At 48.6% G+C, this 16431-nt stretch overlaps 1 protein-coding gene across 1 annotated transcript in view; it reads right to left on the bottom strand.

Moving 5' to 3' along the window:
* TRABD2A (TraB domain containing 2A) overlaps positions 1-16147 on the bottom strand; it is a 53907-nt gene extending 37760 nt beyond the window's left edge. The window contains 2 exon segments of the mRNA XM_030837546.3: positions 5435-5801; positions 15777-16147. Coding sequence (XP_030693406.1) covers positions 5435-5801; positions 15777-15884 — 475 coding nt within the window. The 5' untranslated portion in view covers positions 15885-16147.
* Between the last annotated feature and the right edge of the window lie 284 nt (positions 16148-16431).

Here is a 16431-nt window from a genome sequence, read left to right as displayed (position 1 = left end):
TACATAAGCACCTTTAATAACCATATGGGATTCAACAACCTGGAGAGACCATAATTTAACCAGTTCCCAGTGGCTGCTGGGATTGCATCAATCACACTGCAATTAATAACAACCAGCATACATCTGTGTCATTTGCTCAATCATTTCATGGGATAAATTCATAGAAGTTGGATTGCTGGGTCAATTTGATACACAGGACCCCTGCAAAAAGGTTAAAGATACCATTTAAAATCAATTATAACACAAAATGAGAAAAACCAGCTAGCTAGATGACACGCTTTTTTCTCCCCCGCCCCCGTTACCCCACACCATGCAGCATGTGGGATCTTAGTTCCCCTACCAGGAATCGAACCCACACTCCCTGCATTGGAAGCACAGAGTCTTAACCACTGAACCGCCAGGGAAGTTCCTAGATGACACTCTTTTCTAGTCGGTCATTTTAAATTAACCAGTGGCAGTTCTTACATCTCCTTCCATTTTGGCTCCACTCTAAACCCTCTAATACCATAAATATTAACATCCAGTTAAACTTGCCATTTTATTCCATGACTTCTGCCACCTAAAGTTCTGTGACAACATCCTTTAGTGACAGCCTCAAAAACCACTTTGCTACAAGAGAATCAGCCACACTGCAAATGCCTACAGTGTACTCAGCGCTGCTGGAACCCCCTCGCCTCTCCCCATGGCACACACAGGCTTTCACCATGAGGTGGATACTTACAATGAGACACCTTTGAAATGATGCCAAAATCTGCCCCCCACCACCCAAACTCTGCAACTTTACCCTGGGTCCTTATTATGGGCTGAATCGTTTCCCCCCCAAAATTCATGCTGAAGCCCTAACCCCCAGTACCTCAGAATGTGACTGTATTTGGAGAAGGGTCTTTAAAGAGGTAAGTTAAAATGAGGTCACTAGGGTGGGCTCTAATTCAATATGACTGGTGTGCTTATAAGAACAAGAAATTAGATGCACCCCAATGTTCACTGCAGCACTGTTTACAATAGTCAAGACATGGAAGCAACCTAAATGGCCATTGACAGATGAATGGATAAAGAAGATGTGGTATATATATACAATGGAATATTACTCAGCCATTAAAAAGAATGAAATAATGCCATTTGCAGCAACATGGGTGGACCTAGAGATTATCATACTAAGTGAAGGAAGTCAGGCAGAGAAAGACAAATATCCCATAATATTGCTTATATGTGGAATCTAAATAAAATGATACAAATGAACTTATTGATAAAACAGGAACAGACTCACAGACTTAGTGAACAAACTTATGGTTACCAGGGGGGAAGGGTGGGGGGGGAGGGATAGATTGGGAGTTTGGGATTGACATGTACACACTGCTGTATTTAAAATAGGTAACCAACAAGGATCTACTGTATAGCACAGGGAAAGCTGCTCAACATTCTGTAATAACCTAAATGGGAAAAGAATTTGAAAAAGAATAGATACCTATATATGTATAACTGAATCACTTTGCTGTTCACCTGAAACTAACACAACATTGTTAATCAACTATGCTCCAATATAAAATAAAAATTTTAAAGAACGAACAAGAAATTAGGACACAGACACACACAGAGGGAAGCCCACGTGAAGACACAGGGAGAAGACGTCCATCTACAAGGCAAGGAAAGAGGCCCTCAGAAGAAACCAACCCTGCTGACGCCTCGATCCCAGACTTTCAGCGGTCTCTAGAATTGGGAGCAAATTAATTTCCGTTGCTTAAGTCACCCAGTCTGTGGCACTTTGTAATGCCAGCCCCAGCAAACTAATACAGCCCCTTATGTCCACTGAAGGTATTTAACAGCGACTCTCACTTCATGTCCTAGGGAATAGACCAGAAAAGCAAGATGAAAACTCCAGTCTTGCGCTATCACACAAGACTGACCCTTTACTACTCCTCGTCTCTTCTGCATAGTCCTTCTCTCTCTCATTGCCCACTGTTTGTCTTTTCTCTCTTCCAGGCACTGGCACCTAGATTCTGAACTGTCACACCCCAGAGCAGAGCAGGGAAAGGGGGAGGGGGAGGGCTGGGGGAGGTAGAGAAGGTGTGAGGTGGGAAGGGGAGGGCCAGAATCAGAGCCCAAAATGAGGGGCTGACAAGGGGGAGTGGGGGCAGAGAGGCACAGCCAGGTATCAGGACCCTGAGCTTGGGTTCGGTCACAAATTGTCTCAGATGTCTACAAACCCTTTCTCTCTGCCCAGCGCTAGGTTTGCGGGGCCATCCAGAAGGGATTTTCACGCTACAGCATCTCAACATCACTTCTGGACCTGAGGGGAGGTCAAAGATATCAGCAGTCCTGTTGCACAGCAGCCAGTCTATGACCATAACGAATGCAGACAAGGCTGCCTAGTCACAGACAGCACAGGGCATCCCCAGAGCTGGCCTCTCCCTGAGAAGTCAGTCAGCAGTGCCCTCACTGCTGATATTCTGCACAGTGATAAGCAACCTCACCTACCCAGACTCCCCTGGAGAGCAGAGGCTGGTAGGAGCCCGGTTCTCATGTAGGGGGGAGTCAGGGAAGGCAGGAATGGGGTAACTCCACATTTCGTGATTCCAGGCCCCTGCTGAAGCTGACGCCGGAGCCCTGCTCGCTCCCTTTTAAGCTCTGAGTGGCTGTGAATAAAAAGGGAAGGGCCTCGGGCTTCCCTGGTGGCGCAGTGGTTGAGGGTCCGCCTGCCGATGCAGGGGACGTGGGTTCGTGCCCCAGTCCGGGAGGATCCCATATGCCGCGGAGCGGCTGGGCCCGTGAGCCATGACAGGCTCGAGGCCCTCGTACCGCCAAAAAAAAACAAAAAAGGGGAAGGGCCTCAAGGAAGAGAGTGGGGAGGGAGGGTGTCACAGAAGCATCAGGAGGGAGATAGGAAAACAGAGATGCCATAATGCCCATGGTGTGACATGATACATCCACCTCCAGGGTCCAGGACAGGCCCCCTGCTCCATCCCTAGGCCACAGAGCACCTCCACCTGCAGAGGCCTCACCTGGCTCCTTGCAGAGTCCCGTCCCGGGTAACAGCTGCCCCAGTCGCACCCGGATACTTCCTCTTCCCCTTCCCCCTTTCCACCAAGCCAGGCAGACTCTGCCTCACCTAATCCTGCTTGGCAGGTGGATTCTTTGGAGGAGGGACAGACAGCTCTCCTCCCCCTCCTAAAGAGACACGCTGGGTGTTATTCTTGAAGTCTAGCGTGTTGTGGAGCTGATCCACCAAGAGCTGGCTGCCGGGGTCTCAAAGGAGCTCGCAGGGACATGGGGCCAAAATGCGGCTGCAGCATCCCTTGAAGTGCTTCTCTTATGACCCCAAAGGCAGCCAAGCAGGGTCAGATCCAGCTGAGGTCAGAACCCCAGCAGCACATGTGGGATCCATGCATGTGTACAAAAAGACCTATTTTTTTTAAGTTTGCTTTAGACTTTAGAGGGGCCGCCCAGAGCCAGGGGAAGGCAGGATCAATAACTGCTTTGTCTTTGAATCCCAAAAATGAGAAACAGCGTGCCCAGCCCATGCTGAGTGCTTAAGAAATGTGTCCAAATAAAGACTAGCAGTAAAAGGAAAGGTGACTCCCGAGCAGGCCTGGGCCCAGGTGGAAACACAGAGCTGAGTCTGCGGCGTCTGAACATCACAGCCAGCCATAGGGACACAGTTCATTCAAGTTTCCATTTCTGGTCAAAATATAAGAAATTAAGGGGATGGCCAAGGTGAAGACATGCTGTGGAAGACCCCGCTGGGGGAGCTAGTGGCCCAGCCCATACCTCCAATTTCTGAAGACTGTGCCCACCTACAGCGCCTGGGTTGATGCTCTAGGTGAAAGAAGGGACAGGTTAATTCAAGGACGAGATGTCACGGCTCCTGGGGCATTTACAGTAACTGCAGCACTTCGCCCCGCTCTGTATAAGAACACAAAAATATTATATGGCAATGTTGGGAAAGAATGTTAAAAAGCAGAAGAATGCAGTATAAGCAAAAAGATTGGATTTAATGTGAATTTTAAGATGTCGGTCTATATCTACACAGCCGTCAGAAACGTTGTAATCCACTTTTGTAAGTAATCAGCACACACTCATGTTGTATCCCGGTTTAGCCAAGGTATCCACAAGTTCACTGGTTTCCCGTTGCTCTTTCCAAGCTCTGCCCACTGAAATCAGACTTTCACAAGTCCTATCTGGCTGACACATTAGCCAACAACCACTAGTGAGCACCTCCCACGTGCCAGACACCACATTAGGAGCTGGGGTACAAGGACCAAGAGACTGTAGCCCAGCTTTGGAGGAGCCTGCACCTTGGGGAGAGGCAGTCTTCAGGTCTCCTGCAGAGGCTGCCACGGGGACACTGAGAGGACAGCAGAGGGTCATCTCTGGACTTAGGAGGCCTTCACAGAGGACATAAGCCGAATCAGCCATCAGCCAGAGGGACAGCATGGGGAGGGTTCCCAGCAGAGGGGACAGTGGGTGCCTACACTGACCTTACATGCCTCCTTCACTAGGCTAGGAAGGATGTTCTTTTTTCTTTCTTTTTTTTTTTTTTTTTTTTTTTTGGCTTCCCCAACCAGGGATCGAACCCAGGCCCTCGGCAGGGAAAGCGCAGAGTCCTAACAACTGGAACGTCAGAGAATTCTCGGAAGGATGTTCTTGTTCACAAGCAAAGCTGCCCATATTTTAGGAAGCAGTTCCCTTTCAGAGATTTCAGGTATTTTTTTCCAGGTATTTATTTTATGTTTATGTTTTTGTTTTGCTGTACGCGGGCCTCTCACTGTTGTGGCCGCTCCCGTTGCGGAGCACAGGCTCCAGACGCGCAGGCTCAGTGGCCATGGCTCACGGGCCCAGCCGCTCCGCGGCATTGTGGGATCTTCCCGGACCGGGGCACGAACCCGTGTCCCCTGCATCGGCAGGCGGACTCTCCACCACTGCGCCACCAGGGAAGCCCCAGGTATTTATTTTAAACCAAACCTATCAAGGAAAGGTAAAATGTCAAGATCTCCATCTTTTTTAATTAAAGTATAATTGATTTACAATGTTGTGTTAGTTTTAGGCATACAGCGAAGTGATTTAGTTACACATACATATCTATATATTCTTCTTTAGATTCTTTTCCATTATAGATTATTACAAGATATTGAATATAATTCCCTGTGCTATACAGTAGGTCCTTGTTGTTTATTTTATATACAGTAATGCATATCTGCTTATCCCAAGATCCCAATTTATCCCCTCCCTCCTTCCCCCTTTGGGAACTGTACGTTTGTTTTCTATGTCTGTGAGTCTGTTTCTGTTCTGTAAATAATTTCATTTGTATCAAGATCTCCATCTTCAAGCACATTCCACCTCAATTATGGAAAATATGGTCAGTCTCAAAGATATGATCGCTTGCTTTTATTGGAATTTATGACCAGGGAGCAGCAGGAACTCCCTCAGCAAATCAGACTGTAAGTCTGGGCAGGTGGCAGGTAGTCTGCGCAGAGACCCTTACCATGCTGGTCAGGCGTCATCCACGAGGGCATCATGAGCTTGACGTACTCAAGGTGGCGCTTAAGGCGGCCGTAAATGTCCCTGGGGAGCACGTCCTGGAGGTTCTCACCTCGTGGCAGCATCTGACAGCTGGTGAGGGCCGAGATAGTGTAAGGGTCCATGAGGTCCAGCTCAAAGTACACGATGCTGCTCTGCTGAAAAGCCTCCTTGGAGGTGTCCGGGATGAAGTCCCAAACCCGGGTGTACGGGACATGGATCGTGCCAGAGAAGTAAGACAGTGGGTCTCGCTTTATGGTCCACAAGATGGAATTCAACTCATTTTGCTAAAAGGAAAAGAGACAACATCAAGGCATGATATGGAGGGACAGGAACCTGAGAGGTAAATTAGAGAGACAAGTCACCCTGCAGGAGAAAAATGATCAGAATAGTCCAGGCAGATTCACCTACCAGGGGCAGGAGTCCTCAAAGCAGACTGAATTTCAGCATCCCTTCCCTTTTCTCATCGAAATGTTGACTAAAGATGAGAAAGCAATACAGTCACCAGCTTTGAGTTTGCCCCATGCCTGCTCTAGCAGCTGGACAGGAGTTAAACAGGGGATTCTCAAGGGACCACAAGGACGCACCTGGTACAGGTAAAGGGACACCTGAGGAGCCCACTGTTACCTCCCAGGCACACCCGGTGGTTTCTACTTCTTCGGGTCTCAAATTCAACAACCCCAAAGGCAGAGTCTCTCAACTCTGGCTGCACATTTGGAATCACCTCCAAAGCTTCTAGAAGTCTGATGTCTGGGTCTTATCCCAGGTCAATCACAATGGGATCTCTGGAGGTGAGATAAGAGGTTATATATATATATATATATATATATATATTTTGCAGTACGCGGGCCTCTCACTGTTGTGGCCTCTCCCGTTGCGGAGCACAGGCTCCGGACGCGCAGGCTCAGCGGCCATGGCTCACGGGCCCAGCCGCTCCGCGGCATGTGGGATCTTCCCGGACCGGGGCACGAACCCGTGTCCCCTGCATCAGCAGGCGGACTCTCAACCACTGCGCCACCAGGGAAGCCCTAGGTGATATTTTTAAAGCTTCCCTGGTGACTCCAAGGTGCAAGCCAAGGTTGACTCCACAGTCCTAAGAAGCCCCTGATTGCACAGTTTGCCCCTGTCCCTTTAGGACATGCATCGTCCTGCATTTCTCTCTTACAAAAGCCTTCTGCTTCAGCAGCAGAGAACTGGATGGTTCCACGATGTCTCCCAACAGTTTTATAGGCTGAGCACTGGTTACATCCTGAGGCCAAGCCACTTTGCCCTTTGGCCCCGAGTGTCTCTCAGTCTCAACAGCGGGCATTTATGAAACATCTGTTTATTAAGAGCTACTGTACAAAGAAGTGCACAGGGCAGCCCTCAAGGAGTTCAAGTGTAAAGGTCAGATATATGCATGGGGCGAGCCCCACATCAAGCAACCCAGAAATGTGAAAATCCAGGTTTTATAGGAAAGAATATTTGGAATTCATTCTCTGTCAAAGGCTTCGTTTCAGCAGCCCTTTAAGTAGCATGCTTTCCTGGATGGTGGGGTTTCAGTTTACTGTCAGCTCTCATTATGTATCATAGTTATGTTCTATAAAGTCCCTGTGAACACTGAATTACCGGATACTGAACCACTGCTCCTAGGGGAAACACAGGGTTAGGTTCCTGCGAGCCTCTGGTCACAACGCTTTAGTCAACAGAGCAATACATAACCTCGTTTTATGTTTTATGTGTGCTTCTGTTGAAAAGCACCTTCTTTAGTATATTTTGTTGACTTGTGAACATTGACCTCATAGCCAACAACACCGTAACTCATGCCTGCATGAGGCTCATCTAACTCATGTATTTTCTCCCTAAGGCACATCACTGCCCTCCTGTGCTTAGGAACACTAGACAGCACTTCATTTTAAACAGTGAAATCACCTCCAAGAAGCACAAAAATGCAAAAAAAACGTGGCACTAAGTAAACTACAAAAAGTACACTTGTTTACTTGTTTCTAGTTTGAGGGGTGAAGAGACAAGCCAGAGCACTGACTCATTCGACCTCCGCTGGAAGCCTGTACATCCGGCCACTCAAATTTTTTTGCAGTTCTGGGCACATCTGCACGTGAAAGTGAAAGCACCACAAGCTTGGGGTTCACAATTTTAGCAAGCTGGCAAATTCACAAACATGAAATCTACAAATAATGAGGGTCAACTATATTTGCACTTCTGTGTCATTGTTTCAGCAGCGGCAATCTGGTCTCAAATGAAATATTACACAGAATCTCAAAATATAAGACCGATGAGGGTGGAGCTGGCTGAAGCAGGGGCCCTACTCTCTTCAGCCTGCTCTTCTCCACCTGTCCCCCTGTCACCTTCACAAAAACACCATGGGACCACTCAGAGGAGAGCAGAGGCAGGGAAGCACGTGGGCTGGGGTGACATAACAGCAGGGGGAGGTCAGGGGCCAACAAGCCCACAACTTTCCACAAAGGACATTGGCTAAGCAGCCTCAGCAGTGCTGGCCGCAGGGGAACAGGCCTGGTGCCCCAGAAGGGACTTTTCCAAAGAAACTAGAAATCCTGATATTAAATAAAATCTTCCAGTTGGGAAATGAGACCTCAGTTTTCTCAAAACACCATGCACGTCAGATGGAGCTTATCTCATTAGCCTCCAGCCTGTGACCTTGTTTTTTAAAGTATTCAAATTATAGTTCTGCTCACACACCCAGCTTTTCAAGAATGCACTAATTATGCTCAATTCTGCTTCTGTCTCAGCCACCCCACTGAGGTTTGGTTTTTTTTTTTTTTTGCCGTGCTACATGGCTTGCGGGATCTTAGTTCCCCAGCCAGGGATGGAACTCAGGTGGTGAAAGTCAGATAATAACCCCTATCATAAGTAATGGTAATAAACAAGTTAGACAAGTAGAAGTTAAATGACTGAATGAATGAGAGAAAAAACACATTTTTTAAATAATTTGTAAAACCTGACCCTTTTTGACCCACTTCCTAGAGAAATGGAAATAAAAACAAAAATAAACAAATGGGACCTAATGAAACTTCAAAGCTTTTGCACAGCAAAGGAAACCATAAACAAGACCAAAAGACAACCCTCAGCATGGGAGAAAATATTTGCTAATGAAGCAACTGACAAAGGATTAATCTACAAAATTTATAAGCAGCTCATGCAGCTCAATAACAAAAAAACAAACAACCCAATCCAAAAATGGGCAGAAGACCTAAATAGACATTTCTCCAAAGAAGATATACAGACTGCCAACAAACACATGAAAGAACGCTCAACATCATTAATCATTAGAGAAATGCAAATCAAAGCTACAATGAGATATCATCTCACACCAGTTAGAATGGCCATCATCAAAAAATCTAGAAACAATAAATGCTGGAGAGGGTGTGGAGAAAAGGGAACCCTCTTGCACTGTTGGTGGGAATGTAAATTGATACAGCCACTGTGGAGAACAGTATGGAGGTTCCTTAGAAAACTACAAATAGAACTACCATATGACCCAGCAATCCCACTACTGGGCATATACCCTGAGAAAACCATAATTCAAAAAGAGTCATGTACCAAAATGTTCATTGCAGCTCTATTTACAATAGCCCGGAGGTGGAAACAACTAAGTGTCCATCATCGGATGAATGGATAAAGAAGATGTGGCACATATATACAATGGAGTATTACTCAGCCATAAAACGAAATTGAGCTATTTGTAATGAGGTGGATAGACCCAGAGTCTGTCATACAGAATGAAGTAAGTCAGAAGGAGAAAGACAAATACCGTATGCTAACACATATATATGGAATTAAAGAAAAAAAATGTCATGAAGAACCTAGGGGTAAGACAGGAATAAAGACACAGACCTACTAGAGAACGGACTTGAGGATATGGGGAGGGGGAAGGGTGAGCTGTGACAAAGCGAGAGAGAGGCATGGACATATATACACTCCCAAACGTAAGGTAGATAGCTAGTGGGAAGCAGCCGCATAGCACAGGGAGATCAGCTCGGTGGGAGGGGACCGCCTGGAGGGGTGGGATAGGGAGGGTGGGAGGGAGGGAGCCGCAAGAGGGAAGAGATATGGGAACATATCTGATTCACTTTGTTATAAAGCAGAAACTAACACATCATTGTAAAGCAATTATACTCCAATAAAGATGTAAAAAAAAAAAAAAAAAACCTGTTAACGGTTGAATTAGTATTAAGAGATGAACGGTGTACAGGGTCTCCAGCCAGTCCTCAGGCATCCTCTTAGGGAGTAATGAGAGTCCCCAGGGTTATTTAAATACTACTTCAAAAAGCCACATGGAAACTGTAGTCTACAGAAAAATGGTTGCCAAAGGCTAATCAAGCAATCAAATGTCTCACTGCTGGTTAAAATTAGATCAAGCTGGTAGAAAAATACTGGTTAGACAGTAATCAAAAGCTGAGGTTGACAGTTATGGCTTTGGTTCATTTTAAATGGGTAACAGAATAATTACCTTTAAATGCAACTGGTTTGCCAGAGCTGGGCTTCCAAGCATAGGTTTAGTTTGTTTTATTTGTTCATTTTAGTGGGAAGAGTTGGTGATCAAAGGGGTCTTGGATGATGATACGATTGGAGACCACTGACCTATACATCTGGTTACACAAGTTCCACACAGTCTACCAAAGGGCTTCTACACAGTTTCCAACTGGAGACATGGCAAATAGTTGAACTATTATTATTAAACACATGGGCACCTGATTCATTGTCATCTATTAGGAGACCATGATAGTAAACAAATATATTCCAAGAAAAACCAAACCCATACTGCAGGATCATAACATGGGGTTGGTGGGGAGTGGTGAGGGGGTGTTTCATTTTGGTTTGGTTTTGGTTTGTTTTCACCCAACACACTTAATGTCCCTAATGTCCCATCCTACCTCAAAATGCCTACACTTCTCTTCAGGAACAAAGTCTGTTCAATTACATGTATCCATTCTTAGTTTCTTATTTATTTTATTGTTGTCTTTTCAACCAGTATGAGTCTAAAAATAGGGTTATTGTGTGATCTTTTCACTGAAAACTGCTCAGCTTTTTTTTATATATAATATTTTTCTAAGAACATTTCTTGGTTGATTTTTTTTTTAATATTTATTTATTTGGCTGCATCAGGTCTTAGTTGCAGCTCGCAGGCTCCTTAGTTTCGGCTCGATGGCTCCTTAGTTGTGGCATGCGAACTCTCAGTTGTGGCACGCATGTGGGATCTAGTTCCCTGACCAGGGATTGAACCCGGGCCCCCTGCATTGAGAGCGTGGAGTCTTAACCACTGCGCCACCAGGGAAGTGTCTGCTCAGGTTTTTTAAAAAACAGTACTCATGTTCTGGCATCCAGCCATGCACTGACAGTCATGATGCTGAAAGCAGCTGGCTGATACTGACTGTTCGCCGTGTGCCAGGCACCATCCAAGCGTTGCACATGGATGGTTCTGCTGCATTTGTTCAACGCTCATTTCTTTCCCAACTATCAATGCTGTGCCCCCCAAGCGCCAGGCACGGCTCTAGGCATGAGGCACTAGGAATACAGCAGTGAATGAAGTATGGGTCTCTGCCTCCGGTATGTTAACGGTAACTGCTGAGGAGAACACAGAAGCAGAAGGGGAACAGGAAGTACTAGTGGAGGAGGGATGTTGTCTTAAATAGGGTGACCAGGGAAGTCCCTGAATGTCCAGTAGGTCATTTAAGCCTTGCCGTGAAGGAGGTAAGAGGTCAAAGTACAGGACTATCTGGGAACAATCCCTCCAAGAGGAGGCAACAGCAAGTGCAAAGACCCTGGGGCAGAAAGGCCCTCAATGTGTTGGAGGAGCAGGAAAGAGGCCAGCATGACTGCAGCTGGACAGCTCCAGAGGAAGGCAGGAGGCAAAGGTCAGAGAGGTCAACAAGGCCTGGCCGCACAGGGCCCCCGTGTCCCTGGAAGGGTGGAGGCTTTTATGCTGAGTAGGATGGAAGCTGGTGCAGGTTTTTAATGAGAGAAGTGAAACGACCTGAGTTAATGTGTTGACAGGATCACTCTGGCAGCTGTGATGAACAGACTACTGAGAGATGAGGGCAGATGAAAGAAGGTCAGTTAGGAAGTTACTGAGATGACCCAAGTGAGAGAACAGAGCAGTACTGACAGACTTGATGAGAAGTGATCAGAGATGGGATTCTGGCTGTATTCTGGGAGCAAGGGCCAACAGGATTTGCTGATGAATCAATTAATTAAAAGGATGAAGTTACCATCAACCCAGATGGAGAAGACAGGGTGGAACAGGATTCGAGGGAAGGTCAGAAGTTTGGTGCTGGTCCCGCTGAGTTGAAATGTCAAGCAGACATCCAAGTGGGGAGGTCGAGTGGATAGGCGGATACATGAGTCTGGAGTCTGGGAGAGATCTGGGCCCCCGATGAAAAAGAGGGTGTGGTCATTTCGATGTTATTTAAAGCCATAGGACTAGACGAGATCTCCAAGGGACTAAGTGCAAACAGGAGAGAATGGGTCTAGAAATGGTCCAACTTTGTGAAGTCAAGGGAAAGAAGAGAAGCCAGAAGAAGAGAAGTGGCCAGCGAAGTAGCAGGGAAAATCAGAAGAGCAGGAAGCCCACTGGAGGAAGAGCTTCGGGGAGGAGACAGTAAGCCAGTGGGTTGGATGTGGTTGATGGACTAAATAAGCCGAGGATTTGGGCAACTGACCTCTGGATAGAGCAACACGGAGGTCGCTGGCGACCCAGACAAGAACGGTTTTCGTGGCATGGTGGGGGTGAACGCCTGCCCGGTGCCCACATAGGAGAGATGGGGAAGAGAGGAAGAGGGAGGATACACACCTAAGTAAGACACTGGCTGTTTCCAGACGGAGACATCGAGGCCTTGAGAGGTTTATTATGCTACAGAAGGTCTCATAGCTGCTAAGCAGTGGATCCAGGATTTGAAGCCAGGGAGGCTGGCTCCTGAGCCCCAGGTTTTAAACACCGTATCAGGCGGCCTTAGCATGCAGCAGACATCCCCCGCGATTCAGACTTACATCTTTTTCAGTTCGTACTCTGCTAGGTGCACCATCGCTCGGGAGGACCACCTGACTCCACATCTAGAGAGGCTCTGTCCAGCTCCCCATTTGGGGCCTCACTGACCTACCCAGATGAACCCACACTGACATCTTTCACTCCTCAGGGGGCCATCCTTTCCCATTCTCTCTTTAAGGGATAACACAGCTTGGGGGGTGGGGGGCTTTGCCACTTTTTTTTTTTTTTTTAAGCCAGGGGTTTTAAAGTGGTTTTAAAGAAATGATCCTTATCCTGTGGAGCTTCTTCAATACATGGAGTTCTGTTCTGACCCGGGAGGGCACCCTGTCTCCCACTCTGGCTACTGACACCTGTCTACCAGGCCCTTCTGAAAGGCGAGTCTTCAGGGCTTCTGATCAGGGAGCTCTTACCTTGTCTTTGCCCACAGGTGAGCCCCTAGGCTGCTGCACTGATCTTAGGGGTGCAGCTGCCCCTGCCTCACACCGACACCCTCGGGGGAAGGGCTATTTGTCTCCATAAAAGAAAAACAAAATGGCTCTACCACCCCCCTTTCACTGTAATTGTGGCCCCTACCTACTACTAGAGGGAGTCATTATCTTAACATTCTGATGATTTCAAAGGAAAAAAAAAAAATTAACACCATAACAGGTTTCTTTTAAAAGAAGAAGACATGTCCATGGATGACAGAGACACACGAAGTTCTGCGGACTGAATCACCTTACCGGAGATTTTAACACACGTGTGTAATCCATACAATGAAGTAAAGTAGCACAATGACAGCTTGTGTAACGTGGGCTAAATCCCTAAGCCACGGGCCCGCTCAGCTCTTCCCATCCAGCTCCTGGACCTGAGATAACTGCTCTTTTCCAAGAGGACCCTTCAGCAGACCAGCTGGAATGATATTAACGTAAGTTGGCTTTAGTGTGCCCTTTTCATTTGACAAATATTTATTTAGCATCTACTATGGCCAGGCACTCTTGTATGCACTGGGGATGCAGCAGCAAACAAAAATTCCTATGCTCATGGAGATTGGAGGGGGGGCAATAAACAAACATTTTTATCAGATGGTGGTTAAGTGCTACACAGGAAAATAAAGTCGGAAAAGCAGATAGGAGGGCAGGGTGGCCGGGGAATGGGGGCGTGACATAATCTTTAATAGGTAATCGGGAAGGGTCTCATTGAGAGAATTTGAGGAGAGCCCAGACGGAAGTATGGGAGCAAGCATGTGGATATCTGGGTGAAGAAACAGCAAATGTGAAACAACGCTAGCAGGAATGGTAAGAACGCTCCAGAGTTGTGTTTGAGTGTTGATAAGGAACAGACTCAACCTGTGTGGCGGACTTTGGCTCAGAAAACCTCTCTAATGATTAATGAAAGTTGAAAACCAAGCCAGCTATCAAGCCACAGTCCTTCCAGAAAGCTACAGGAAGCTGCCACACCGGATGGGAGGCTGGATTCCAGACCCTCACTCTACAATCTCAACACCCCAACCCCCTGGGGGACCCACCCACGGTGCCCTCTACAGCCTGCAGGTCAAGCAGACAGCCCTGCCACTGACTGACCTTCTGACCTCCACACAGGACAAGGCAGTTTGCCCACAGAATAGAACACTGATTCTCAAAGTGTGGTCCAGGGACTTGTGAATGTCCCCAAGTGCCTTTCAAGCAGTCTGTAAGATCAGAACTATTTTCATAATAATACAAAGATATTTTCATTCTCTCACAAGTGTACAAACAGAATTTTCTAGAGGCTACAAGTCTCTAGATAACATCACCCTCCGACAGTCAATGACATGTGTGCTTGTGTATTCTTGCGTTTTATTAATATTTCCATTAACCCACACAAGTGTTTTACTATGAGACCAAAAAGTATGAGAACTGACAGAACAAAAGACCCACGAAGACAGATTCAACAGAAGGGAGAAACAGAGACCTTATCAAGACTCACTCCATAATATTATTACAAGTTGGTAATAGATTCGCAAAAGTGCAAAGCACTCTGCTTTCTTATGAAAGGATGGACTTCTGCCTTGTATAACAAGCCCGCAGCTGCCACACCGCAGCAGAGTTTGGAACGATCCCTGGTGAGGATTTCCCTCTTCGGCCTCCACGCGTCCACGCGTCCGCAGCCCAGGGCGCCCTAGGAACACAGTGCAGCTTCCCGGGCAGCCCTGTGCGCCAGGAACGGCTCAGTGAGGTCACCTTCTCCCTTGCTGTGGTTAAGACGATGAATAAAATCACGGAGGGAAGTGGACGCGGCCCCGGATGCTGCGCAGGTGTCACCGAAGGTGGGCAGACCCCTGAACTCCGGCAACCGGCGTTCGAGGGCGCTCAGTCTACGATCACCCTCCCCAGCGCCAGGGATCCACAGAGACTGGACCCACCGATGTAAACTCGCAAAAGTCAACTTCCACGGAGCTCAGAAGAGAGGGACTTCAGACCTGCAGAAAATTCCGAGCGTAGGAAAATTGATCAGGAAATGGAAACGCTCTTCTCGAAAGAGGCTCAGCCCCGGAGACGCCAGACCTGCCGGGTTTCCGTTCGGCTTCTGCTCCTATAGGGCTGGGTGGACACGGGCAGGTCACTGGGGCTCTCTCACCTTGGCTCCCCTCACCCCAAAACGCTGATGCGAAGATCTAAGGAGGCGCCGGGTGCGTGAACGCTAGGCTGTCAGACCTGGTCTCTCCACGAACGCGCTCTGTAACCTGGAGCACAAAAGTCCCTCTCTGAGCCTCAGTTTCCCATATCAGTAAAACAAGGGGGATGGCTTCAGCTCCCCCCACATTCCACCTAACTCAGGCACTGAATAGACGAAGGTTAAATCAAGCAGCTGCTGGGGGCTATTACCATTTAGAAACAAGCAGAAATGAAACGCTAGGGACGAGCAGGCAGAACAAACTTAAAAGTAAATGTGCCCAAGTCCCGGGCCCACTGGGTCTTCGCGGATTCGTCCCTCAAACGCCAGCGAAGCAGGCTGGCGAGACCCGGGGGACCCGGCCCGGGACTCCCTTCGGCTGACGAATGGCGATGGCTGCGGGACAGGGTCTCTCGTGTGGCCGGAGTTCTGCACCCCCGCCGGAAAGGGGAACCCGGGGGCTCGGCAGGAAGCGCGAGCTAGGAGGCGCCGCCGTGCAAGGTGGGAGCCCGACCCGCTGAGTCGGCTCGGGGTCCAAGAGCACGGGGCTCAGTGCGGTTGGGAAGGTAACCACCCCCAGGAGGTGCCGGGAGGCCGCCGCGCCCGCGCCCGCTGCGCGCCTTACTTGGGCCTTGAGCTTGCAGTTGGCGGAGGCGGGCGCGCCGTGCGGAGGGGCTGCGCTCGCGGGCAGGAGGCAGAGGGTCGGCATCAGGAACCAGCTCCAGGGACTCATCCTCCTCTCGGTGGCTCCGAGGCCTGGGACGCAGAGGGAAGGAGGGACCCAACAGTGGCCTCCCGGCTCGGCTAGCCCGCGGCCGCTGGGCTGCGTACTCGCCCGGCGCCCGCCATGGCGCGCCGGGCTCGAGGAGCCGGGAGCGCTCGCCCCTTTCCCCGCGCCTCTCGCCGGCTCCCTCCGCGGTTAGCGCGACCGCCTCCGGGCGGGGCTCACCCCCAAGCCCGGAGGCGGCGGCCAAGTGAGGCTGAACCCCGACCCCGCCCAACCCCTCCGCCGCCCGTCTGCCCTGAGCAGAGGCAGCCGCGGGATACGCGGCCCCAGTTCTCCCGCCCAAACCCTGCCCCGGCCGCCGGCCACCCCGTGAACCAGAAGGGAAAAGTGAGGCTCCAGGACTGTCTTCTAAATTCAACCGAAAATCGTACTAGCTCCTGCCCTTACGTCTGCGTTCACGCTGCCAATTCTGAGGGTGGCTCTTGATGGAAAGAAATAGACCAAAGAAATAAATGAAAGGCTATTTTTAAAGGCAAGTTCATGTAAACAAAGG

The sequence above is a fragment of the Globicephala melas genome, chromosome 12 (genome assembly GCF_963455315.2).
Source record: "Globicephala melas chromosome 12, mGloMel1.2, whole genome shotgun sequence".
NCBI lineage: Eukaryota > Metazoa > Chordata > Mammalia > Artiodactyla > Delphinidae > Globicephala > Globicephala melas.
The sequence above is the reverse complement of the archived record's forward strand: the minus strand, read 5'-3'. Positions and strand labels throughout refer to the sequence as shown.